Raw genomic sequence first — 25,795 nt, 5'->3', positions numbered from 1 at the left:
CATCCACATGTTCAAGATTATCTTAGCACATATGCTGACTTACACACTCAGGTGTTACTCCAGAGGTTCAGATTTGCAAGACAACTTTACAGAAAGGTCAGGTGAAGGCCAAATAAAGTATAATTTATGAAGCAAAGTTCCTTTCTATGTATTATGTTCAAATATTGACGGGGGAAAAACCTAAAAACCTTCATAAAAATTCAGATGCTTAGGATATGAGCTGTCAAATAATCTGGTGAGGTCTAAGATTGGGTTAATAATTGTATTTTACTGTTTCCATTACTCCTGTTCCCTACCCACCCCGCAACTCCCACCTTCACTCGATCAGATATTTAGTTCTATATGTGTTTCCGGAGTCAAGACTACTGTGCTCTTTCTCTTCTAAACATTTCTTCAGCTATGCTTTCACAAGGCAGAAATAACTTTGGAACAGCCAACTCCCTCATGGGACCCAGCAGCTTCTAGTCATCATGACCAGGGAGGAACTTTTCTACCCGTGAATCTCTTTTTGGCACCAAGATATTGTCCATGAAATAAATTTGTCTGTAACCCAGTAAAGAGATATGGTTCTGAAATTAAAGCCAGGAATAGTGTTTCCTCAAGGCAGTCATCAACTTTTCTCAAGCTGCAGGTTTCTCAAGGGCTTTCTTCCTCATATCCAAATACCCCAAAAACCTCTATAAAGAGTCCTCAGTGAAGTTAAGCACCCTAGTGCTCAAAGCAACCCAGCAGGTGAGCTAGCCTAAACCATAGTAGGAAGAGGTCAGTTATGCCCAAGAATGACTCCGTGGAGTGCTGGCACCCCAGAGAAGACTGGTCTCCCATCCTTCTCTGTCTTTGGCCATACAGCCCGGGGCAAAATGTGGGAAGATGACAGCAGGCTGACTGTCACACAGCTGCTCCATCATGGTTAGTGGGGAGGAGCCATGAAGAAGCCACTGAAACTCCAAAGAACCTCCCTGCCTCCCGTACCCCTGTCTGGGAGTCTCCTACCACCGGACAGTTCTCTGGGTCACTTTCATTAAACCTCTGGGCTCCAGAATAGTTGGCTGAAATGGTTTTGAGTGGACATTCTAAGTTTGCGCTATGGCTTGTAGGGTTTTCTCAAAGGATGTATATTCAAAGCAGTGTCTCTCAGTACTAGTTTGTATTCTGTTTTTCCATTTACTTAAAAAAAAAAAAGTCAAGGCAACGTGCATTTTGGTTTGCTTCGATTTAATTCATCAGAACTCTCTGAGCTGCTGCTCTATAGAAGAAAGAGCTGTCTTACTGAATATGGCCCCAAGGATAGAAATGGAATAGAGGGAAAAAAGCTATGTGGGAATAGATTTCAGCTCATTTTAAAGAAATTGTTGTACTAGTCGGAGCTGTGTAGAAATGGTATGGATTACGTGGGAAGACAGTGAACCACAATAGTGGTTTTCATACCAGGGAGCATTATAAAAACAGAAGTGCCCGCTCCCTCCCTCTCTGACTCCCTCCTCTGTGTGTGCATGTATGTATGTGTGTGTGCACACACATGCACACACGTACATACACACACAAATATTCTAATGCAGTCCATCTGGAGTTGGTCTTGGAAATCTGTATCTGTTTATTAATCCCTCTAGGTGATTCTGATAATAGAAGGTCTGGTGTCAGGAAATATAATAAAAGGGATTCAAGCTTTGGATAGAGAGTTAAACTATACAATTTTTCAGACCCTTTCCAACCCAGAGGTTCTGTGATTCTAACCAGTCTTGTCAATAGCCCTTCATTTGTTCAATGATACTTTATTTTTCCCCCCAAGGAACATTCTCAATGCTATTCCTCTTGAGACAATTTTCCACCTGCTGGTGGTCGTTCTTAAGTTGTCTCTTTCCTATTTTGGATAAAAACCATCTTGACAACCATACTACAGCTAGCCTGAAAAATAGGTTTGTCTAGTGACTTTAATGTTGATATTTATTTGCATTCTATCTCATGAATGTTATAGTAGCTTTCCCCTGTGTGTGTGTGTGTGTGTGTGTGTGAGAGAGAGAGAGAGAGAGAGAGAGAGAGAGAGAGTTTATGGCTATAAATGAATTTCTGGCAACTTTTTCCCTTAGGATTTTAATCCTTTCAGGAAATGCTATCATTATTGTTTTATATGTTTATAAAAGTAACACATTTCATTATAAGAAAGTGAGAAATTTTTTAGAAGTATAAAAAAGAAACAAAAATCATTTATATTCCTACCCCACAAAGAATTCTTATGCAAGGCTTCCTCATTTCACACTACATTTAGCATCTTACAACTACAGCTCAGAATAAGTGGGAGCTGGTAAAACATGGTTTACTATTATATTGGGGTTAAATTTTTCAATCTTTAATTCCTTGCTAGCCTCTTTTCTGAGTATAGTTCAGTGAGTGGAGCTGGTCTGGGAAAATCTCAAACTGAGTAACATGAGGGCATGACTTTACCCTTTACAAATATGTTTCTCTATTGATTCCATTTAATCATCCCAACAAAACCATGATGGAGAGTGTGAAAATGATTTCTATCCTTTTTTTAAGATAATGAAGAAATTTTATTTAGCAAAACATTCCTAGAGCATGCTAGATGCTGTTCTAAGCCCTTTACAATGTACTTATTTAAACCTCATTAAACCCTGTGAGAGATATTATAATTATGCCCATTTTACATTTCAGGAGATTGAGGCTAGAGAGGTTAATTAACTTGGCCTGAAATTGCCCAACTACTAAGTGGCAGAACTGGGATTTGAATTCAGGCTACAGAATTGATGCTGTTTTTTTATTTTAAAGCGGGGGGCACACAGAGAGAGGGAGAGAGAGAATCTTACCCAGGCTCCACACCTAGCACAGAGCCCAACACGAGACTCCATTGCATGACTCTGAGATCATGACCTGAGCCAAAATCAAGAGTTGGATGCTTAACCAACTGAGTCACAGCCACTCCAACAAAATTGGTACTCTCAATGTATATGCAGTCCTTCCTCCTAAAGTTAAAAAATAAGACTTAACAAAATTTAATTTAGCAAGCATTTTTTGAGCAGTGTCTGTGTGCCAGGCACTTTCATTGGGTCACTGGAGCCCAACTGGAGTCACATGTTTGTGGACTAAACATGCGCCTAAGACACAGCCACACTGTGATTAGGTTAATGAGGGCTCTTTGTAACTAGAGGTGCTATCCTAATCAACTTGGGCTGCCCTAACAAAATGCAATAGACTGGGTGATTTAAACAATAGACATTCATTTCTCACAGATCTGAAGGCTAGAGAGTCCAATTTCCAATTTCAAATTTCAAAGCACTGGCTATTTGGGTTCCCAGTGAGGGCCCTCTTCCTGGTTTGTGGATAGTCTTCTTGCTGTACCCTCACATGGCTAACAGGAAGATCATTTCTCTCTTCTTATAAGGGCACTAATCCCATTCATGAGGGCTCCACCCTCCTCACCTCATTGTCTCTCAAAGGCCCCACATCCAGATACCATCACATTGGGGATTAGAGCTTCAACACAGAAATTTGGGACCAATACATTCAGTCCATAGCAAGGGTCAAGGAATGTGAAAGGACAGCAGATAGGCACAAATTCCATCTGACATAGAACCAGTCGTGTATTGTGTCAGGTGCTTTCAAATACACGATTTCATTTCATCTTCACAAAAGCCTCATGAGGAAGCTGAAGTCCAAGAAGTCAAGTAATTTGCCCAAGGATTCACAACCACCTACCCTGGCTGAACCCAAGTCTCTCTGATAGCAAGACCACATGACTTTCCACTACATGCTAGAATTGTCTGTTAGGAGTTCTTAATACTCCTGTGCTATGGTTAGCACAGATAATGTGCTAAACCATTTTTTAAATTATCTTATTTAACATTCACTTTGACTTTTTGACTTTTGTGTCACTACTCTAAGTTCACCAACATAAATCATAAGATCCTAAGAGACTGAATGACCTACCCTAAGTCACAGAGCTAGTAAGTGACAGATGCAGGATTCAAACCCAGACTTGTATGATTTCAAAACCTGAGCTCATAGTACAGAATCACTGTTTCCTGAGACGATGTAGTTTTTGTGACTGGCCAAAATATGATTTGTTCCACAGTGTCTTAATCTAAGTCTTTATTCATTGCTTCATAGTGATGGCCACCTGGGTTCTCAGATGACAAGTTTGTAGCTAGCATTGCCTTAAGGTTTATTCACCTACCCTTAGCAGAGAGCCTGTGGCCAGTCACATGGATGGCATTTCCACCCTTGTAGAGCCCCGGGACAGGAACACCCAGAATCAAATGATGCTCCCATCATCCAGTGCTCCAAGCCTGACCTCATTGTGTGTTTGGCCAGAACCTGAAAATGCCAGATGGGAAATGGGTGAGAGGGTAGAGGGAGACAGTTGGGCTCATTGAAGCATGACCATTTGGTTCTCCCTAGAGATGCTAGCTGTCAGAATTGATTGCTCAGATTTTGCGATCCAGTTTATATTTTCAGTATTTTGGTCAGTGACCAAGCTAGGGTGGAGAGGATTATTTCTGCTTAAATAATCTAATTAATTGCTTGCCTCTTGAGTGTGAGAGAAGTAAGGCAGTACTTCTCATTTTGATTCAGTCTTTCTATACAGGTGGTCTACCATTTCCTTAGGTGTAAAGATCTGTGGGCTTTAATATTATCTATTTCTGCCAAAGGAGTCTACTTAGTAATATAATTAGAGAAGGTGATGCTCAACTTTATGTAGATTCTTACCAAGTGAAAAAGTCAAGAATTGGTAAATAACTTTGGCTGAAAACAGTTTGAGGGCAAGTCACTTAACTTTATTTTTTTAAGTCACTTAACTCTTGAGTCTCAATTTTCACATCCATGTCAAGAATGCTCCTTGAGGGTTTAATCATGTATTTGTTCATTCATTCACTTATTCAACAAAGATTCATTAAGCCCCTACTATATGCCCAGCTCCATCTTAAGCCCTGGATCATTGTGCAGTATAGTTAATATAGACAAAGTGCTTACTTAGTACAACATCAAATACTTTGTGCATACTCAACTGATGGGGGCTTTCCTTTCTTCGTATTTGAGATTTTAGTGCTTAAAAGAAAACAGCATTATTTAGAGCCCTATTTCCCAGCCCTGACTCTCATTTGAACAATAAGCTAACCACCTGCATCCCAAGAAGCACTAGAAGAGAGGAAGGGACTGAGGTATGTAGGAGAAAACATAAGCTACAGCCACCTACCACTGAGAGAGGTAATCAGTGTGGGCCTCTGGGATGGGAAAGCAAAACTATGATGGGGGTGTACTGAATGCAAAAAGACTGCCAAGGAGAGAAATTAATTCAATATTTATGATGTAATTCAATATTTATAATGATGCATATAATCATGTAGCTAACCTAAATTTCAGCATTAAAGTTTATTCTAAATTTTAAAGCCCAGGGGTGCCTAGATGGCTCAGTTGGTTAAGCATCTGACTCTTGATTTCAGCTCAGGTCATGACCTCAGGGTCATGAGCCGAGCCCTGCATCAGGCTCCACACTGGGTATGGAGTCTATTTAGGATTCTCTCTCTCTTCCTTTCCCTCTTCCCCTTTCCTGTCCCCCTGCACTCACACTCTTAAAAATAACAATAATAATTTAAAGCCCAGCCTGTTATGGTTATGGTGTTATGCAAGTGATTATATACTTGCATTTGGTTATGGTTTATTTAATTCAGGACATTTGGGATATTGGGATACAAGGGAAAAGTTTGGTTATCATTTGTGAAAAATTTAATACAGATTTCTGAAGATCAGTATTGGCCTTAAAACTGTGTATGACTCATCTACAATCTCAGTTGTGTTGAGAATTCCCATTGCAGAAGGCATACATGGAAGATCCTTGAATGCTCTTTCCCAAACTGACTAGATGTGAACAGAAACTCAAGTTATCTTTTAGCAGATGTTTGTTCAGGCCCTATTTCTACCACTTTTGAAACTTGGCAAGCTTCAAGTCTTGGCTTTCCCAACTATAAAATGGGATCGATAATATCTACATCACTTGGTTATTGTGAGAGCCAAATGAAAGGATATAAATGAAAAGGAATTTTTCACTAATAATTATGTTAAAACTTCAGCCAACACTTATATTATCATCATTATTGTTAGTGAAACTTCCAACCCCAATAGAAAGCAAAACTTTCCAACTTCCTCATGAGCTCAAACCATGCCACCTACAGTAGCACTTTAAAATTGATTAATAAACCATAGCAAATAATAGCGGTGTGTGTGTGTGTGTGTGTGTGTGTGTGTCCATCTAAACATTCCTTGCAATCTTTTTAAAATTTAAGAGATGAACCACTGGGGATCCCTGGGTGGCTCAGCGGTTTAGCACCTGCCTTTGGCCCAGGGCGCAATTCTGGAGTCCTGGGATGGAGTCCCATGTCGGGCTCCCTGCATGGAGCCTGCTTCTCTCTCTGCCTGGGTCTCTGCCTCTCTCTCTCTCTCTCTCTATCATGAATAAATAAATAAAAATTTTTAAAAAAATAAGAGATGAACCACTAAAGACGGCCTAATAGGGACATTTCTTAAGAAATCTGAAAAGGGTGAGTGTGGAAACCTGGAAGCAAAAATTAGAATGCTCTTTCCAAACAGTTCTTAGAATCCTGACTTCAGCCTAATATATGTTTGGAGCCCTATGAGTTCTGTGAGTTCATGCAGAATTTTTTGCACAGCCAGATCAAATAACCATGTATCTCCGCATGTCATTTTGGCATCATCTAATGTACGAGTGTTTCCCATAATTAGCCTGGCTAATGCAAAGAAGCCAGGATAAAGTCAGGGCTGTAAGAACAGTTTTAGAAGGATCCAGAGAGATGAATATGAATTAACATTTGCACTTGGATTAAAACTGAGAAAAGCTGAAGTCTCTTAGAACAGGCATTTTCTCAGTGAGCATTTTTCCACTTGGCAGCTGACCTTATCTGAAAGCTTCCTTGAGCTCTTCCCAACTGTTGTATGTCGGGTTCAAGTAGAAACTCTCACTGGAACATATTGCTTTAATATCGGAGGTTAGATATAAAAATTTTTGTTCAGCTGTTTCTACTCAAATATTCTCCTCTCACACTGAAATATATTCTGAACTCTGTTCTGTAACTATAGAAACCCTAATCTTCACTCTGTTCCAGCTGGGAACACAAAAGAGCTCTCAGTTAAAAAGCAATATGTTGTTAATTATTGATCTATGAATAGCTTAGATTTTATAAACCATTAATTTCTGTAGATTCAGGGCTTTTCTTCTCTCTTTTCCCATTTTTGAAATCAGAGTTAGCCATATTGAGGCAAAAAGTCAAGTTAAAACAATGCCTCAAAGATCATTTTAGTTACCAGTGGTTTATTGAGGACTTGGTACAGTATACTGTGCAGTGATATGTGGGTTTGCCCTCAAGGAACAGACAGCTTTGTATGTGCACTGAGAAAATAAACACAAGGACACAAGAGATAATACCAACATGAAGATACAAATCAGTACTGTTGTGACTTAAAGGAAGGAGTGAGTGATCATGTCTAACTGAAGAGGCTTAAACCAAAAAAAAAAAAAAAAAAAAGAAGAAGAAAAGAAAAGAAAGGAAAAGAAAAAAGAAATCGAGGAGATACCTAACTTCTCTTTACCTCTTTTTCAACCCCATCCCCCATCTATCTTCCTCCTCCACCAGGATTAATTATTTAAAATACTAATCTGTTTGATCACTTCTCTGCTTTATATCCTCTAATAACTTATGAGGATTCCCCAAAGAAAAAGCCCAAATCCTTAGTGTGGATGGATCTCTTTTATAAGGAGGCCCCACCACCCACCTCACTGTTTCACATCCCATCCTGTATATACCCAATACCAGAATCTTCCTGCAATCATTATCTTGCTTATATCCCCAGGTCATGGTATGCATTGTTCCTCCTGTCTGGGAAACTCTCCCTAAACTTTTACTATTGACAAGCTCTTTCTTACTCTTCAAATTTCACATAGATTGACACCTCTTCCAAGAAGCCCACCCCAATGCTTTCTACCCCTCCTTCTCACCCTCCAGTAAGATAGATGCCCCACCCCCAACCCCACCGATTGCTGTGGGGGGGTTACTGTGTGTTTATTGCCATCATGCTTTTTAATTTTTTTTCTTTGTCCCCCAGCTCATTGTTTGATATGTGGTAGGCACTCGATGAGTGTTTCATGAAGGAATGAAGTGTCAGGTACGATGATAAAAATTGCAGCGATGACAGGAAAACAGCACTGGGGAAAAGGAAAAAAATTCAAGATTACCTATAATCTTGAATTTATGTTTGGTTTTAAGGTGAAGGTAAATACCCTAGTATTCCTAAAGGGAGGGGAAGAAAAAGGAAACAGAAAGAAAAGAGTAGGAGAGATGAAGTGTGCAGAGGGGAGCAGAGGAGAATAGAAAAGTTTATGTAATCTTCACTTTAGATGTTCATCTCTGTGCACTGTGATTTCTTATAATAGATTTTTAGTTTTTTTTTTTCAGGCGTTTAAGTAACAAATATTAGTTTTTCTCCCTCCTCGTTTCTTCTAATCACTGTGACTCTCCTTACATATAACACAGAAGTTTCAAGGGATATGTTAGCCTCTCAGAGACAATATACCAAGACTTTTTATATTGAACAAAGGAACAGAAATACTTTAGAATACATGTATTTGAGCTGTAGAATAAGAGGTATTTTTCATTTAATAAGGAACTAACTCAAGGCGCTTAGATGGCTCAGTCAGTTAAGCATCTATCTTCGGCTCAGGTCATGATCCCAGAGACCTGGGACCAGCCCCCCATAAGGCTCCCTGCTCAGTGGGAAGTCTGCTTCTCCCTCTGCCTCTGCTGCTCCTCCTGCTTGTTCTCTCTCTGTCAAATAAATAAAATCTTTAAAACAAATAGGGAACTTACTCATAAATGCCTTGCCATGTGATCAGCTCTTTATTTTCAATTTTCTTTAGGGTGGAAAGAAAGGAACGTGCCCGGTTGAAGACAGTGAAGTTTAATGCAAAACCTGGAGTGATTGATTCAAAAGGGGTAGGTACAAAATAATCGAAATATTAAGTTCTCTCAGCTGCCATGAGTTTAAGCGTAATTAACATTTAGGCTTTCAGTAGCAAAGAAATTATGGAGCTACCAGACAGTAGAGAACTGTTATAAATGCACTGCTAAAAGTAATAATGTATTCTCTGATGAAGTAGATTTGTGGTAAATATATTAAATAATGGGGGTAAAGCTGCCAGTGGTCCACAGAAATGATATGTTGATGAAACTGATGTAGTGATTAGACTGAAGGAGCAAAGAGATAGTTTAGTGTTTTCATTTACCTTTTTCTTTTAAATTGTTTTAAAAGGATAGATTTCATGAAAGATACCTACCTGCTCTTCACAAACATGTGTAGTCTGTTGCACATTTTAAAGCTAAGACAGTGGTCATGGAAATATATATATATAATATATACATATATTTCATATATATATGGATCATCTAAGTGAATACATGGATTGTTGTGACAGACATAGAAGAGAATTAACAAGTGAAATTTAATCATCGAAATTAAAGCATTATATGCACATGTATCTATTTTAATAATAACCTTAGTGAGAGAAAATTCACATACCATGCAATTAACTAATTTAAAGTATACCATCTGGAAATTTTTAATATATTTAGTTAGACAATCATCACTACAATCACATTTGATTACTTCATAAAGAATCCCTAAAGTAGTTACTTCCCAATGGCCCCCCAACCTCATCCTCACCTCTACCCTACCCAGCCCTAGGCAACTACTAATCTATTTTATCTATAGATTTGCCTATTCTGGATATTTTATATAAATGGAATTATATACCATGTGGTCTTCTGTGACTGCTCCTTCCTTTTAGTTCACAGTAATGTTCTCATGCACAGATATTGTAGCATGTATAAGTACTTTATTTCTTTTCCTTACCAAATAATATCTCATTGTAAGGATATATCTCATTTAGTGTATCTATTCATCAGTTAATGGACATCTGGGTTCTTTCCATTTTTTGGATTATTTTGCAGTGAACATTTGTGTTATAGTTTTGTGTGGACAAATATTCTTACTTCCATTGGGTATGGAGTGGAATTTCTGGGTCTTATAAAAACTGTAGGTTTAACATTTTGAGGAACTTCCAGACTGTTTTCCAAGATGGTTGTACCTGTTTATATTCCCATCAGTATATGAGGGTTCCAATGTCTCCACATTCTCACCGACACTTGTTATATGTCCTTCTGCTTATTTGGTCCAAAGTGGTATCTCATTGTGGTCATGATTTGCATTTCCCTAATGACTATTGGTGTTGAGCATTTTTTCGTGTGCTAATTAGCCATTTCTATATTCTCTTTGGAGAAATGTCTATTCAGATCCTTTGCTCATGTTTAAATTGGTTTTGTTGTTGTTGAGTTGTAGAAATTCTTTATATATTCTGGATATCAATCTCTCATCAAATGTATGCTTTCCAATTATTTCTCATTCTGTAAGTTGTCTTTTCACTCTCTTGCTAGTGTCCTTTGGTGTACAGAAGTTTTTAATTTTGATAAAGTCCAATTTACGTATTTTTTCTTTTGTTACTTGTGTTTTTGGTATCATATAAAAGAAACTATCATATAAAAGAACCTAATCCAAGGTCATGAACATTTACATCCATATATTCTTCTAAGAATTTTATAGTTTTAGTTCTTACATTTGGGTGTTTGATCCATTTTGATTTAGTTTTTTGTATACAATATGAGGTAGGATTCCAATTTTTTTTTCATGTGAATTACCTTTTCAGTTTCATTTTTGTTTTGTTCACTTCAAATGTATAGAAATGTAATTATTCTGTATATAAATCATATTCTTCTACCTTGCTGAACCTATTTATTAGTTCTAATAGGTTTTTTTGGTAGATTCCTCAGCACTTTCTATATACATATGTAGATTATGCCATATGTAAAAGAAAGTTTTACTTCTTTCTTTTCAACCTAGATGACTTTTATTTTTTTGTCATGCCTGATTGCCCTGGCTAGAACCTCTGGATCAATGTTGGATAGAAGAGGCAAGGGCAGTCATCCTTGCCTTATTCCTGACCTTAAGGGGAAAGCATTCAATCTTTTTAAATATGATGTCAGCTGTGGCTTGTACAGCTTTTAACATCTATTTTTAAGTGACAAAACAAGTATCTCATTGCTGTATTGTAAAATACTGCCCCCTACCTGCCCTTCTCTCTTCCTTATGCTCTTTCATCTCTATTCCTTTATCTTTCTGTCCTAAGAATTCTGGCTTGCAAGCATCACACAGAACTACAAGTTATGGTCAGTAGATGTGACCATGAAAAACATAAAAAAGAAAAGCTATTATTTCTCAGGACTTTGGAGCCCCAAACCACAACACTGCCCCTTGTATTTTTAAGTATAAATGTCACAGGCAGCCCAGTCATTGACATAACAATTTACTCTCTCTTAAAACATTTGGGTGAAATGGGAATTTATTTAAACATAAGGTGTCCCTCTTAAAAAAAAAAAAGTGAGGGTACATATGCATGCAGTCTTTTCAAATAAATACTATTTATAAATAAGAGAGCAGGATTTTTCACTGCTTGTTAGTAGGAATTTAAACATAGAGTCCTGTTTGTTTCACCTATATAGTTGAATGTATATCAGAGAATTTTTGTTGGATACCTACCACATGCCAGACACAGGGCTAGAACTTGTGAAAGATGCAAGTATAACAAAGGACCTTTTCTTCAAGAGCTTATAACATCTATGAAAGCCCAGGTGTCTTTTTGATAAAGCTAAGACATGTGCATCATACTTTTTAATCATGTTGTTAAATACTAGTAGGTAATTCCAAAAAAACAGATTATAAATTCTAGGACTTGAATGACTATTGAAGGAGGACCAGTGACCCTGTGAAAAGGGAAATCCTGGACCAACAGTCATGAGGGTCAAGTAACTTGAGTTCTAATTTCATTTCATTATTAAGTCAACACTGCTCTTTGGGTCCCATTAGCAAAATAATAACTTTGAACTATATCAAGGATGTCAGGCAAGTTCCACTTCCTATATGATGGATTGATCGTGATGATGGATTGATAGTTTCTACCTGGAATATTGTGATGTTATAATTCTGAGACCATGTATAACCTCAGCAGGGAAGAAAATGTTATGATTGACTATACATGCCTAGAACAATGTTGGAAATTGATCTCTATTTGAGGTCCCTAGGTTCGTTGATTTTTAATGTGCCTTCCAGCAGTAATCTTCCATAAGCCTATAAATCAAGAAATAATAAATCAAAGTTTTCCAAATCCCCATGAGAACGATACATCAATGAAGATTCTTGCCCAGAGTAAAAAGTAAAAGACCATTAAGAGGAAGTGTGCTAAAGAAAAAGAGAGACATTACTACAGGGAGAGCTGAGAAGTCAGGAAGTGCTGCTCACCTTGAGCCAAGGACACAGGCTACAGAACTTAGTTATTGTTATAAAAGCCTCAGTCTGGGACCTATGGGTAAACTCAACATAAACTGATGAAGATAGGACACCTGGGTGGATCAGTCAGTTAAGTGTCTGCCTTAGGCTCAGGTTATGATACTAGGGTCCTGGGATCGAGCCCCACATTGAAATGAACCCCACCTTAGGGTCGAGACTACTTCTCCCTCTGCCACTTCCCCTGTTTGTGCTCGCTCTCTCTCTCTTTCTAAAATAAATACATAAATACATTATTTTTTTAAAAAGGAAAGAAACAAACAAACTAAAGCTTGGAAAAGCAAAGAAACCTGAACCCATGTCTGATTGATTCCAAAGCCCATAGTCTGTTTACTATAGCATGCCCTCTTCCTATTAAAACTATGTCATTTAGTGCATTTTAAGAAAAATGAAATATGCTGAATTTGGTTTAACTTTGTTAAAAACTAACTTGGACATAAGCTTAAATCCTGAAAGGCAGAAGCTGGTTTCCTCAATAATGTACATCTTTTTGGATGAGAACTTCTCTAACGTGAACTTGGAGCTGCACACTTCCTCTATTGTGGCCCGCCCGAGGGACAAGTCCTGGCAAATGTGTTCATTCAGTCATTCACGAAACCATTATTAGATGCCAGTACAAGCAGCTTGCCAGGCAGTGTGGCCCAAGCTGAATAAGACCTAGTCACTGCCCTGAAGAAGCAGGTGTACTAGAAGAGAGAATGCATCCCCACAGGGAGCAAAGGATTCACACTAAACAAAGAGGGACAGGAGACTTGTTCTGAAGTTCAGAGGAGGAGATTCCAGCTTGGAAGCTGGGAGAATTTGAATTTTGGAGGACATGGGGAGACCTCGAAGGATTAGTAAGATTTTCAAGGGGCCAGACAGTGGGGTAGGAGTAGGATACAGGATACTTGGAAAAGAAAACACTGTTTACTTTCATTGCAAGCAACAATTTATGAAGGGGAATAAAGGACTCAGAAGTGCAAAGTTATACTCAAATCAATCCTGGTGCCTTAATTTTTTTTAGGAAAATTGGACTTTATCCTGTAGACAGAAGAATTTTAATGGTTGTAACCAAACCCAACCTAGAATTTCCCCTGGGCTTTCACCCAGCATGTATCTGCATTGCTGCCCAAATGTCACTCCCTGGCAGAGGTCCAGCTTGACTCATCTCTGTGCCCCTTGCGCCTAACACATTGTCTCCTAAAAACATGGTCTGCCCATCCTCCCTTCTTGGAGGAAAGGAAAGCCAATGATCAGAAGTAGATTTCAAAGAGACCAATCTGGTTAACTTTGAGAAAGATTGACTGGAGAGGAGAAGGACTGAGAGTTGGAGATGTTCGAAAACGCTACTCCAATCTTCTGACCATGAGATTCTGAAAATGTGAACTTAAAACAATGGCAAAGGAAAATAGGAAAAGATTGCTAAAGAGATCAGAGAGACCTGTCAGCCTTAGACATCTGACCTAGAGGTTCCTAATATTATTCTGTTTTCTTTTCCAAAGCCTTGAGCTCCCTTCAGGAGGGGATACTGACTGTGAGAGAGGGCATGGGACAGAGATGGAGCTATGGTAATGAGACCATGCTAGTCCCCCTGAAGCCAACTAGAGCTGGCATTGAGAAATCTCAGTTCTACTTCATACATTCTTGGTAGTTTACATATGACCATTGATTCCTACTATGTCACAGATGAGGACACCGAGAATCATTTTTCTGGGACACACAGAGAGTAGCAGAGCCTGCCATTATATCATTTATCAAAAAAGTGGCTTGACAGTCAGTGCTTTGTTAGCAACTAGGAATTACATTTGCTTCACCAGAATAAGTTATGAAGATTGCTTTCGTAACAACTTCAAAGTGACGTTTATGTTTCAAGGGAAAGGTCATTACTGCCCTCAAAAGAAAGCTCCTTAATAGAGCTGGTCTTTGGATGATAGAGGCCCCATGAAAAGCTCAAGTGTCTAAGAGTAACCCAGAGATTTAGGAAAGTGGAGCGGAAGGAGCACCATACTGCCCCACTCCGTGGGGCATCAAGAAAGCAACATTTCTCCTCAAAGTTCATCTACCCAGAAAGGCACCTCCTCAGGTTCCTTAGTTTCACTTCCCTACTCTAGAATGTGTAACAGATTCCTTATTGGTCTTCCGGCTCTAGTCATTCTCCTCTGATTCTTTCTCTATCCTGCATGCAGTGTGGTTTTAACCAGATTAGCATTTCTACATAAAGAACAAAAACATGGCTATGTCCAGAGAATTCTTTAGTGTCACTAGCCTATCCTGGGGAAAGCTGCAAACTCATACCTTTTTTGAATGTCATAACCACATCTGTCCAAACCTTGAGCTCCTGTGTCCTCTGAGAATCTTGTGAGCAACACTCAGATTGTTCTCTGATAAAGAAGTGCTTGAGGCTTCTCTAAAAATGGTTCTCAGAGGGGCCTACATTTGAGTTCCCTTCTCTAATACATATGTGGGAGGAGAGTCCCTATCTGAGCCTGGAAAGCCAATTGAATTCAATGAACATCTTTTGAATGAATAAAAATACACTATTTCACTTATTCTCTATAAGGTATTTATTAGTCACATTACTGATGAGGAAACCACTAGTCTGTGGAATGGAATGGAGAATAAATCATGTTCCTTATGTATTTTTATGTATAATTATTTCTTGTTAGAAATTAGACCTCCTAGGTCTAAAATGTACTGCTGTCAATGGGCACCTGGGTGGCTTTGTGGTTGAGCGACTGCCTTTGGCTCAGGTCATTGTCCCAAGATCCTGGGATGGACCTGCATTGGGCTCCTAGTGGGGAGCCTGCTTCTCCTTCTGCCTATGTCTCTGCCTCTTTCTCTGTGTCTGTCACAAATAAATAAATAAATAAAATAGTTTAAAAAATACTACTGTCAAAACAACCAAGTTAATCTGCAAACTTATATACTGAATTTAGTACAATTTACAACTGATGAAATCTGTTCACTATACACATATACATATTTATTTTTATGATATACTTTAGTTTCTACATTCTTCTCCCTTCTCTAGCTTAATTAAGGTTTTAAGAGTTTTTGTTTTGTTTTGTATATGTTGACACCTGAATGTGTCTGGTAAACCTCATTCCCAGCAGGAAAAGAAAAGTAAAATTTTTAAAAATACCTTTGAGGTTACCTAGGTGGCTCAGTTGGTTAAGCTTCTGCCTTTGGCTCAGATAATGATCCTGGGGTCCTGGGATCCAGCCCCACACTGGGCTCCCTGCTCAGCAGGGAGTCTGCTTCTCCCTCTCCTTCTACCCCTCCCCCCTGCTTGCTCTCTCTCTCTCTCTCTCTCTCTCTGTCAGATAAATAAATAAAATCTTCAAATAATTAAAAATTAAAAATACCTTTGAAATCTAATATGATTTGCATTGCCTAATTAAGCTAAAATTTTCATTAATGAAGTAGAGGGAAATACTTGCTCATTGTGCTCTCCTCCTCTCTAATTTCTTCAGTTTTCAGGTTTTTTACAGACCTTTGTTAAGGCCATACTATGTGTCAGGTAGTGATTTAGGCAATGGAAGTACCACAAATAATCTGTGGTTCCAGCGTTTAGGAATCATAAAGTATTCCGCAGAGATAAACATGTTAGCAAATAAAAAATACAATCTGGTATAAGCACTAAGGGAGAAGAGAGGCCAAGATACTATTTGAAATCAGAACTGGAATACATAAACCTCTCTTGGGGTTCATAGGAAAATTGCTAGGGAAGATAATGACCAAAAAAGAGCCTTGAAGGATCAACAAAATCTGGCCAGGTATCAAAGGACAGAAAGATGGTTATAGGCAGAGAGGACAGCACCTAAGAGGGAAGCAGCCCAATGCACAGGGAAGCCAGAGGAATGTTAATGTTACTTAAATGCAAAAGCTCATGTACAAGCTGCAAGTATCCACAGAAAAGGCCAAGGGGAAGTTGGGAACCAGGGCTTGAGAGCAGTAGAAAGTCTTTGGAAGATTTTAGCAGAAGTCAGTGTTTTCACAGATCATCCTACTGCTGTGTTGAATAAATTTCCAAAAGAAAGCAAGCCTGGAAAGCAGGAGTCCATGTTGATAATGCAGGTGAGATGTGAAGAAGACCATTCTAGGGCCATAGAGTAGCTCTAGAGAGGAAAGAAGAGACCAGAAAATATTTGGCAGAAGGGAAAAATAATGTGTTACCTGGACCACCTACATCAGCATCAACCGAGACTCTTATTGAAAATGGACATGCCCAGGCTTAAGCCCAGTCCCTCAGAATCAGAATCTCCAGGGATAGGATAGGAAAGCTGCGTTTGAACAAGTTCCTCAAGAGTTTCTTTGGGCTTGCTGAAATTTGAGGTACATAAGCATATTGGAAATGTTTGATATCAGATAGACTGACCAGCTTATGCCAGAGTCACCATAACATGTTTAGGATACAATTACCTCATATGTAAAACTGGAGATTAGGGCAGCACTGGTGGCTCAGCGGTTTAGCGCCCAGGTTATGATCCTGGAGACCCGGGATCGAGTCCCACGTCAGGCTCCTTGCATGGAGCCTGCTTCTCCCTCTGCCTGTGTCTCTGCCTCTGTGCGTGTGTGTGTGTGTGTGTGATGAATAAATAAAATCTTTAAAAAATAATAATAAATAAATCTGGAGATTATATAAAGTACCTAGAAATACTAGTCCATCTCTTCCCCCTGCCCATCCTCCAGCCACTGCCCACATTCACACACATCTCAAACTCACCCTCTTTATAAGATTAGAATGAGCAATTTCTCAAAGTACTCTATTCTTTAGATTCTAAATCCCCTTTTGCACAGATGACAGGAAGAGAGTTGCCACAACTTTGCCCTACAGCCATCTCTGTAATGGGTATTTCTGACTGTGTGCTTGCTTATTTTGAAGTTAGGCAGGAAGGTGGAGGTAGTGTTGGCAGCAGGACTGATCTCACTCGGTCCCCCATCCCTGCCCCTGCCCTTGGCAGCAAGTCACCAGTATTTCTGAATTTTCTGCTATAGCGTAGCTACCTATGGGAAATTCTAGAACCACTGCATTTCATTCAGTACACAGTTACTCTGAATATCCATAGATTGCCTTATTTTCTACAGGTCTTTTTTTTTTTTAATAGGCATTGCTCATTTGTTTTTTACAAAAATCCTATAAGGCATGTATTCTTAATATGCTCATTTTACAATGAGAAAACTGAAGTTTAGAAAGGATCAATGACTTACCCAAGCTCGTAGAGCTAGTAAGTGGCAGAGCTGGGCCCTGAGTAATGGCATGTCGTCTGAGCAAAATAGAGTAATTGATTCTTTAAGGCATATTTATGTATGAACTCATTCTGGGTGTTATTAGCATAGCTAATTCTATCTATTCAATTAGTGATGCTACTAGGGCTAAAGTAGTATAAATAGGAGATGTATAATTTGTGGTTATATAAATAACAAGTATAGTTTTATCAGATAAGAACACTAAGATTTTGTTAAATTTTCTTCCCTCTGTTAATTCAAAATGTTAAGTATGATGCAGAGAATTTGGCTCAAACCCATTTCTACTTTAAAGTTAATCCTGAATCGATTCTGATTCACTACAGAGCATCCTTTAACCTGACTCTTTAAGGCAAAAGGCCCAGAGTCATACCTTAGAGCTTGCATGTTTCATTTTGCAGAGGTTTTTAACTCACTGAAATCTAAAACATCAATACTAAAAGATAAAGGTGCAAGAGTGACTATCCAATCATCTGACTTCCTCACCACGGTAATTATAGCAGACCCTTAGCAAGCAAAAATAGTATATATATCTTTCTTCTTTTCAACTGTGTACTGTTTACATGTGGGTAAATTGTTTTTTAATGACAGATCATGTAATGTCTGAGACATTTCAAAAGCAGCTTCTACTATGTTCCTAATATTCATTAAAAATACCTAATTATGGGATGCCTGGGTGGCTCAGTGGTTGAGCGTCTTCCTTCGGCCCAGGGCGTGATCCTGGCATCCCGGGATCGAGTCCCAAATCGGGCCCCCTGCACAGAGCCTGCTTCTCCCTCTGCCTGTGTCTCTGCCTCTCTGTGTGTCTCTCATGAATAAATAAGTAAAATCTTTAAAAAAAAAAAACTAGTTACTCTGCCTTTTCATTAGAAAAAAAGGAAAATAGGCTCTGAAATGTAACTGTCCTAGATCCTATATTTAACTTTTTAAACTATGTGATCTGGAACGAGTAGCTTCTCTTTCTGACACTCTGATTTTTCAGCTATAACAATAAAATCTGAAAAAAAAAAAAAACAATAAAATCTGGAGAGTAGATTGCAAGTTCCTTAAAGGCAGGGGATGTGATTTATTTAGGGCCTGAAATAGTTAATGGCATTCAATCAATAATTATTGAGTTAAATAATGTAAGAATAAAGAAGGTGATGTATTAAGAGAAAAGTTATGTAAGTTAGAAGGTGCAGCCCACATTGGTTTTGCTGGCTTATAAATGGAGAACTGAACGATGTATTATTATTATTGCCTTTAAAAGAAGTTCCTCTCGATCTGAGAATTATTTTCCTTTCACTTCAATAGATAGATTTTGAGTTTCTCCTATGTACAGGATACTGCTCTGGCCACTGAATGGGGACACAGATGAATAAGGCGCTTCCTCTTGTCATCCCAGAGCTTACCTTCTAGTGCACACACACATACACACACACACACACACACACATTGTTAGAAATCAGTACCAGTTTATGCATGATACTAAAATAACCGCTGAACTGAAACCAACTCAGAATCAATAAAACTGTTACTAAAATAATTGTTTTTAAACGAAACAAATTTTAGGCCGATTTCCAGGTTAAAAGCAGAAAGGTGAAGGTGCTGGATCCACTCTTTGGGGATTAAGAAATTCTTCACGAATATTAGTAGTAAGTCCTCACATTGGCAAGGCACTTTGGTTCATTATCCATTTCATTGGTAAGGAGGCAGGGGAAGGAGAAATGAGTGGCCTGTCCACGATTACATAGACAAGTGCTGTCCTTTGGAGGTACATGAGTACCATTTCATTTATTCAGCAAAGATTTACAAAATGTTGTTCATGTCCAGCAACATGCTAGGGACAGGGGAAAAACAAGGATGCAGGAGCCTTTGCCCTTGTTCTTGGCAAACATTGAACGGTCCGGGAAAGTTTTGAATTTCCTTAGAAGTTGGCATTCTCGGTACATAATCTGCTCCTCTCAGGTAGTCAAGAGACCTAGTGCTACAGTCCTATCTATGCAAGTGGCCAAGTCAGTTGAGGCAGGCCAATTATTCCTCTGTAAAATGGGACCAGTAAGAGGTGTAGTGAACTTGCTTCATTAAGGTATGAGATCAACTAACCTGAAGAGACATAGTACAAAGGACATTAAGTCCAAATTACACTTCCCAAGAAAAAAAATCCATGTGTGGCTCCCTCCTTAACTCTCTCTTGATCATCTATCATAATGTAATAGGCACCATGAATCTATCAGCTCCCATGAAGGCATGAGACAATGAAAAGCCTGTGATGACTAAGGATTATGATGTATGGCATTCTGTGCACTTAAGGTCCATTGAAAGGGAAAAAGGGGAAAATAACTCTTTCCATGCAGCAACGGCAATTGGTATCCATAGGTGACAAGGGAGAAGGAACATCCTTTATTTGTTAAGCAATGATAACACATAATGCAGTTTCCAGAGTTCTGGGAAATGTGGGTGAAGTGAAGCTCTCCCGGCAGCTGTCTCAAATGTATTACAAGTCAGTGTGCCTTAGAGCCCATCTCACTTGAAAAGAAGCAAAAAACTTGCAGATATGCTGTTTGCCTTCATGTTTTGACATCTTTATGAATATTTGTTACCACTTGTTGAAACTCGTATTTGGGCATCCTTTCTCTGAATGGTGGTTTTTCCCAGAAGACTTCAAGAAGCCACTGTTTCTCCCTGTAGTTGGCTTGTACTCACCTGTTACAAAGGATTAACACCTTAACGAATTTGAAGCACAGGTTCCATGTGAAAGACACAGCTGTCACTCCTCATTCTTGGAGGAAATGTTCTGTGAGCGCCTCTAAGCCTAAACCTGCAGGCCCCCATAGAGGTAGAGCCCTGGGAGCACAAGCCCAAATTACAGTCAGAAAAGAAATGCACTGGGGGCGCCTGGCTGGCTCAGTGGGAAGAGCATGCAACTCTTGATGTCGGGGTCATGAGTTCAAGCTCCACATTGGGTGTAAAAGTTAACTTAAAAAATTTTTTAAAAAGAAAAAAAAAAGAAATACACCAACTTATGATTGCTACTGAGTCCATTGTGTTATTAAAGGCAAAGAGCTCTTCGTTCCCCCCAAGTGATCGCCAAGAACTAACTGAACTTCCATGTCTACCCCCTTCTCAGTAAAGAACAAAGTACACGTTTGGTGCATAAAGGATTTGACTTCGGTTACTATTTCTAAAATGTGAAAACAATATAACTATCACTTACTGAAGGTTATGTGTAACCTTCAGGCATTTTGCTAAGTAAATTATAAGGACTTTTCTCATTTATTCCTTACAACAACCCTATTAGGTGAGGACTACACAGAAACCTCTTTTAAAGAAAATAATCCGGGGCCACCTGAGTGGCTTAGTCGGTTAAGCATCTGACTCTTGATTTCAGCTCAGGTTGTGATCTCAGGGCAATGACTTCAGGATTGTGAGACAGAGCCTGTGGTCAGATTCCACACTCAGCAGGGAGTCTGCTTCAGATTCCCTTCCCCTGGGGATCCCTGGGTGGCTCAGCGGTTTAGTGGCAGCCTTTGGCCCAGGATGTGATCCTGGAGTCCCGGGATCGAGTCCCACATCAGGCTCCCTGCATGGAGCCTGCTTCTCCCTCCCTGTTGTGTCTCTGGCTCCCTCTCTCTCCATGTGTCTCTCATGAATAAATAAATAAAATATTTTTAAAAAAAGATTCTGTCCCTCCCCCTGCACTCTCTCTCTAAAAATAAATAAATAAATCTTAAAAATAAAATAAAATAAAATAGGGGATCCCTGAGTGGCTCAGTGGTTTAGCGCCTACCTTTGGCCCAGGGCACGATCCTGGAGTCCCGGGATCGAGTTCCACATCGGGCTCCCGGCATGGAGCCTGCCTCTCCCTCCTTCTGTGTCTCTGCCTCTCTCTCTCTGTCTATGTCTATCATAAATAAATAAATCTTAAAATAAATAAATAAATAAATAAATAAATAAATAAATAAATAAATAAATAGAAAATAATCCTTCTGGTCTCCCCCAGCGTTGACTAAATCTTTTTATGATAATGCTTCCAAAATATATATAAATAAAATTAAGTACAAATACCATATGCTTATAGCTCTTATCATCTATAATTTAAATAAAATTACAAATTAAGCGCCACATATATTTAGTACTTCCATATTACAGCAACAAAAATCAAAATCTCAATGTTAACGTGATTGGTGATGCTTCAGTAATACTAAATCTTCACCCACTATGTAGGGCTTCACCTTGTAGTGGCTGCTGTGTGGAAATTTCTTTTGAAATGTATGGACTGGGTATTAGGCAAAGAATCAATTCTCACACCACTGTTTATCGACAGGATGCCCACTGCAAAACCCACGCGGAGGTCCAAGGTTAGTCCTCACTCCTCACCTTTCACCTGCCCTTAGCTCGGACCCTTAAGGAATTGCTGAGTGAATGATCATGGAGTTCGGTTACCACACTACAGATACCCTCTGTGGCTGAATCCACCCCCAGCTGTTTTCCTTGCCTGCTTCACTGTGCAATGCTCCGCTGTACTTTCTTGGCACTGTCTGCATATATGTGCCTGGAGCAGCACCTCTGTCTAGCCCCCATCCAAAATGAATTATGCTATTTTTAATCTACTGTGGGCTGAGAGATACAAGGAATAAGCTTTCTTTTTTTTTCCATTTAATAGTAGGATCTTCCTTGTGATGAAAATGCATAAGACTTTGATGAGTAGATTTTGCAACTTCTCTATCAGCTGCAAAATTCTCCTTCTTTATAATATATATTATAAATCATACTTGAAGTTGCTAAATGACAAAAGAATGGTTCTGAACTCTACATCTGATTTCTGTAGAAAAATTTATACTGATTATTTATTGCTTAATTCTTGAACAGAAGTAAACATTCAGTAGTACCATATGTGACTGAGGGGTTCACAGTACAGGCCAGAGCTGCTTCTTGAGCATCTTTCCTACGATTTGTCTGAACCCCACTTTCCCCTAAATCCTACATCCATCCAGAAAACTTCGCACCATTGGGGAGGAGTGGAGGGGAAAAGAGGTGGCTTTGCGCCCCCTATTGGGCAGGCCTTTCCTCTGTGTGAACTGAGCTTTGCTCTTCTAGCTCCATCTGCAGTCTCCTACTCATTCTTCAAATCCCATTTAAAATGGTGCCCCTGTGCCTTCTCCAGCTTCCCCAGCGGCCCTTGGCCCTCGCTCCCTCCTCAATGCCTGTTACGTATGCCTCCATCCATCATAGCAGTTGTAACACAATGTGGTAATGATTTGCTTAAATGTGAGCCCCAGTGTTTATTACAGCCATATTGCTACAGAGGAGACATACCTGGAGGACAAAACTCATCTCACATAACATTTAGCAAGAGCCAGCCTGAGAAAGTGAGCTTTTGTGATTCCTTTTCCTAAAGGGAGTGCCTTTTTCTACTTTGCACCAGACACTTTTGCCTTTGGATCGATCCCTGAATATGTTTGGGAAAAACAATAAATGCTTACAGAACAAAAAATAATTATCATTTATTGAACACTTACCATGGCTAAGCTCATATATGCCTGGTTGCATTTAGCATTACAATAGCCCATGACGGAGAAGGTTTTAGTATCCCACTCCTTTGGAGTCTTCAAGTAAGGATATTGCTGCCAAATGTAGTGATTCCTACTAGGATTTACACTCTTCAGCCCCTGAAATCAGAATGGATAAGGAGTGATAATGTTATTAGATGCTATTTCCTAGCACTGTGCTATGTGATGCGAATGAATTTTCTCGCAAGGGAAACACAATTCTTGTGTGCATGCTATGTCCAAATAATGTGTAAATATTCTTCCTCTTAAACCAAGACAGTAGCAGGAAGAATGAAGACAAAAGTGATAGAAATTCACAAGTAAGGAATCAAGGATGATTGCAAAGTTCCCGGTGGATGCTGAAGGAAAAAAATACCTCCCTAGACACAAGAAGCATTCTCTTTAGCTTTAAAGTGACAATCAGTTACAGTGACAGTGATCTCACCCTGAGATCCCTGATGTCTCCTATAGAAATAATAATGAATCTGCTGGGCTGTGTCAGCTAACATGAAAAGGAAGGAAGACTGTGTATGTGTACGAGAGAGAGGGAGGAGGGGAGAGGGGAAGGGAGAGAGTGTTCTTAAACGGAAGTGTTGGGGGTTTTGAAGGTGTTTTTACTCCCTTGACGTGTGTTTGTGTTTTCACGGTTTTTATCTGCACTCTAAAATCCTACAGGAATTTAAATCTCAGCCAAGTGAAAACCTGCACTTTTATCAGCTACTATTTGAAGTTTAGCAAGCAATGTTCAATTTTACTTTCCTCAAAAAAATGAACTATTGAGAAATCTTTGGGCTACTCATATCTCTCACATTAGAACTAAGATATCCTCCTCTCCTGAGTTCTACTTGTCTTAGAAAACAATCCACTAGGGGATCCCTGGGTGGCTCAGTGGTTTAGCACCTGCCTTCAGCCCAAGGTGTGATCCTGGAGTCCCGGGATCGGGTCCCTCATCAGGCTCCCTGCATGGAGCCTGCTTCTCCCTCTGCCTAGGTCTCTACCTCTTTCTCTGTGTCTCTCATGAATAAATAAATAAATAAAATCTTTAAAAAAAAAAAGAAAAAAGAAAACAATCCACTAGCATATAGTATTTGAAGTGCATCTCAAAGGAAATATGTAGCTGGAAGGCTCAGCATAGGCTGAAAAAAGTGTCCCAGACAGAAACACCTCTCCACTCACCTGCCACACCACTGAACTCCCAGAGCTCTAACCCCTGTGACTTGTCCTGCTAAAATGGGGCTATTGGGTGATTGCCCAGAAGTTTCAACTATAATAAATTTGTCTTCATTTGTGAGTTACCCCTCCTTCCATAAGCAAGCAAGAGGTGAAAATTATTCAATCAGGCACAACTTTACAAAGAATACTCTTTATTATTGGGCTTTACATATTGGTTTCCCTGTGATGCCTCCTGAGATATGAATGCTACAAATGACATCTTGTGTGCTCTGGATCTGCAGTTGACATCAGATCATGGGAGACAAAGAGTAAACTGTCAGCTCCCCAAACTGAGTCATCATCCAAGAGGGCGAGGCTGAGTACCTCTTCCAGCTAAAGGAGGGAAGGAGGGGGAAGAATGATCAAAGGGGAGAGGAAATATCTTCACAGCATAAAGGACCTTTGTGGTCATTCATTTATCTCCCTGAGTGACAGAATGGGAAGCTAATGCTCAGGAAGGGAAAGTGACCGTAAGTTTCCTAAGCTTAAGTAGGTAGGACAGGCCAGACCAGGAGTCTTTCCTCTGAGTTTCCACAGCACAGAGAGCATGGATATCTGCCTATTGTCCAACAATAGACAGTAAGCCCCGCAAGCAAAGCAAGTTACTTCTCAGAGCCTCATGTGTCACCAGTGGTGATGATGATGACAATAATAATGATGATGGTATGAAGTAGATATTATTATTATATTTATGGTACAGATAAGGACAGTAATCCTAGAAAGGTTAAATACCTAGCCCAAGCACACATAGCCGGTGAACAGAATCAAACTTGTTAGTAAGGAAGACTCTCAAGAAGAAAAAGGGGGGAAAAAAGTGTGACTAGCAGAGAAGCAGTGTGCCTGGGCCTATCTAACCCCAGGACTGGGCTCTTAACCTCTTCCCCGTGCATGCTTCTCATTTAATAAATACCTGGGACAGTATATAGGTACTGGCTTCACCCTGTAACAAGACATGCCTCCATTTGAATAAACCAAAGTATGAATGAAGTCACTGGTCCCTCCCTGCCTGCGACACAGCATAGCACAACTCCCCTGCCACAGACACGTAGCTGTTGACTAATTCTTCCCTCTACCAACACTGCTTAGGCAACTACTCTGTACTCAGCCCTGGAAAAGTACAAACAGAAAACAAAATAATAGTGAAATTTGGTTTTTGTAGTCTGAGAGAGCCGAGTTTGAATCTGGTTCTGCCACTCAACAGCTCAGCAACTGATGTCACCTCTCTACGTCTCAGTTTTCTCATCTGTATTCCTGAAATAATATAGACAGAGGGGTGTGTGTGAGTGTGTGATGGGATTATGAGGAGGACCCAATGACATTATTAGTACAAAATGATTAATAATGCT

At 39.4% G+C, this 25,795-nt stretch overlaps 1 protein-coding gene and 1 long non-coding RNA gene across 34 annotated transcripts in view; one reads left to right on the top strand and one right to left on the bottom strand.

Moving 5' to 3' along the window:
* DLG2 (discs large MAGUK scaffold protein 2) overlaps positions 1–25,795 on the top strand; it is a 1,979,996-nt gene that overhangs the window by 1,909,455 nt on the left and 44,746 nt on the right. For all 33 annotated transcript variants that reach the window (XM_077867259.1, XM_077867261.1, XM_077867262.1 and 30 more), the window contains one exon: positions 8,942–9,017. In XM_077867259.1, the coding sequence (XP_077723385.1) occupies positions 8,942–9,017 (76 nt within the window). The remainder of the gene's footprint in view (positions 1–8,941; positions 9,018–25,795) is intronic.
* Positions 20,073–25,795, bottom strand: part of LOC144294998 (uncharacterized) — a 38,503-nt gene continuing 32,780 nt past the window's right edge. Inside the window, exons 2-3 of the long non-coding RNA XR_013362343.1 lie at positions 23,208–23,357; positions 20,073–20,391 (exon numbers count right to left, since the gene is read on the bottom strand). This is a non-coding gene — a long non-coding RNA (uncharacterized LOC144294998). The remainder of the gene's footprint in view (positions 20,392–23,207; positions 23,358–25,795) is intronic.

This window comes from Canis aureus, chromosome 23 (assembly GCF_053574225.1).
Source record: "Canis aureus isolate CA01 chromosome 23, VMU_Caureus_v.1.0, whole genome shotgun sequence".
NCBI lineage: Eukaryota > Metazoa > Chordata > Mammalia > Carnivora > Canidae > Canis > Canis aureus.
This window is presented reverse-complemented; position numbering and strand designations above follow the sequence as displayed.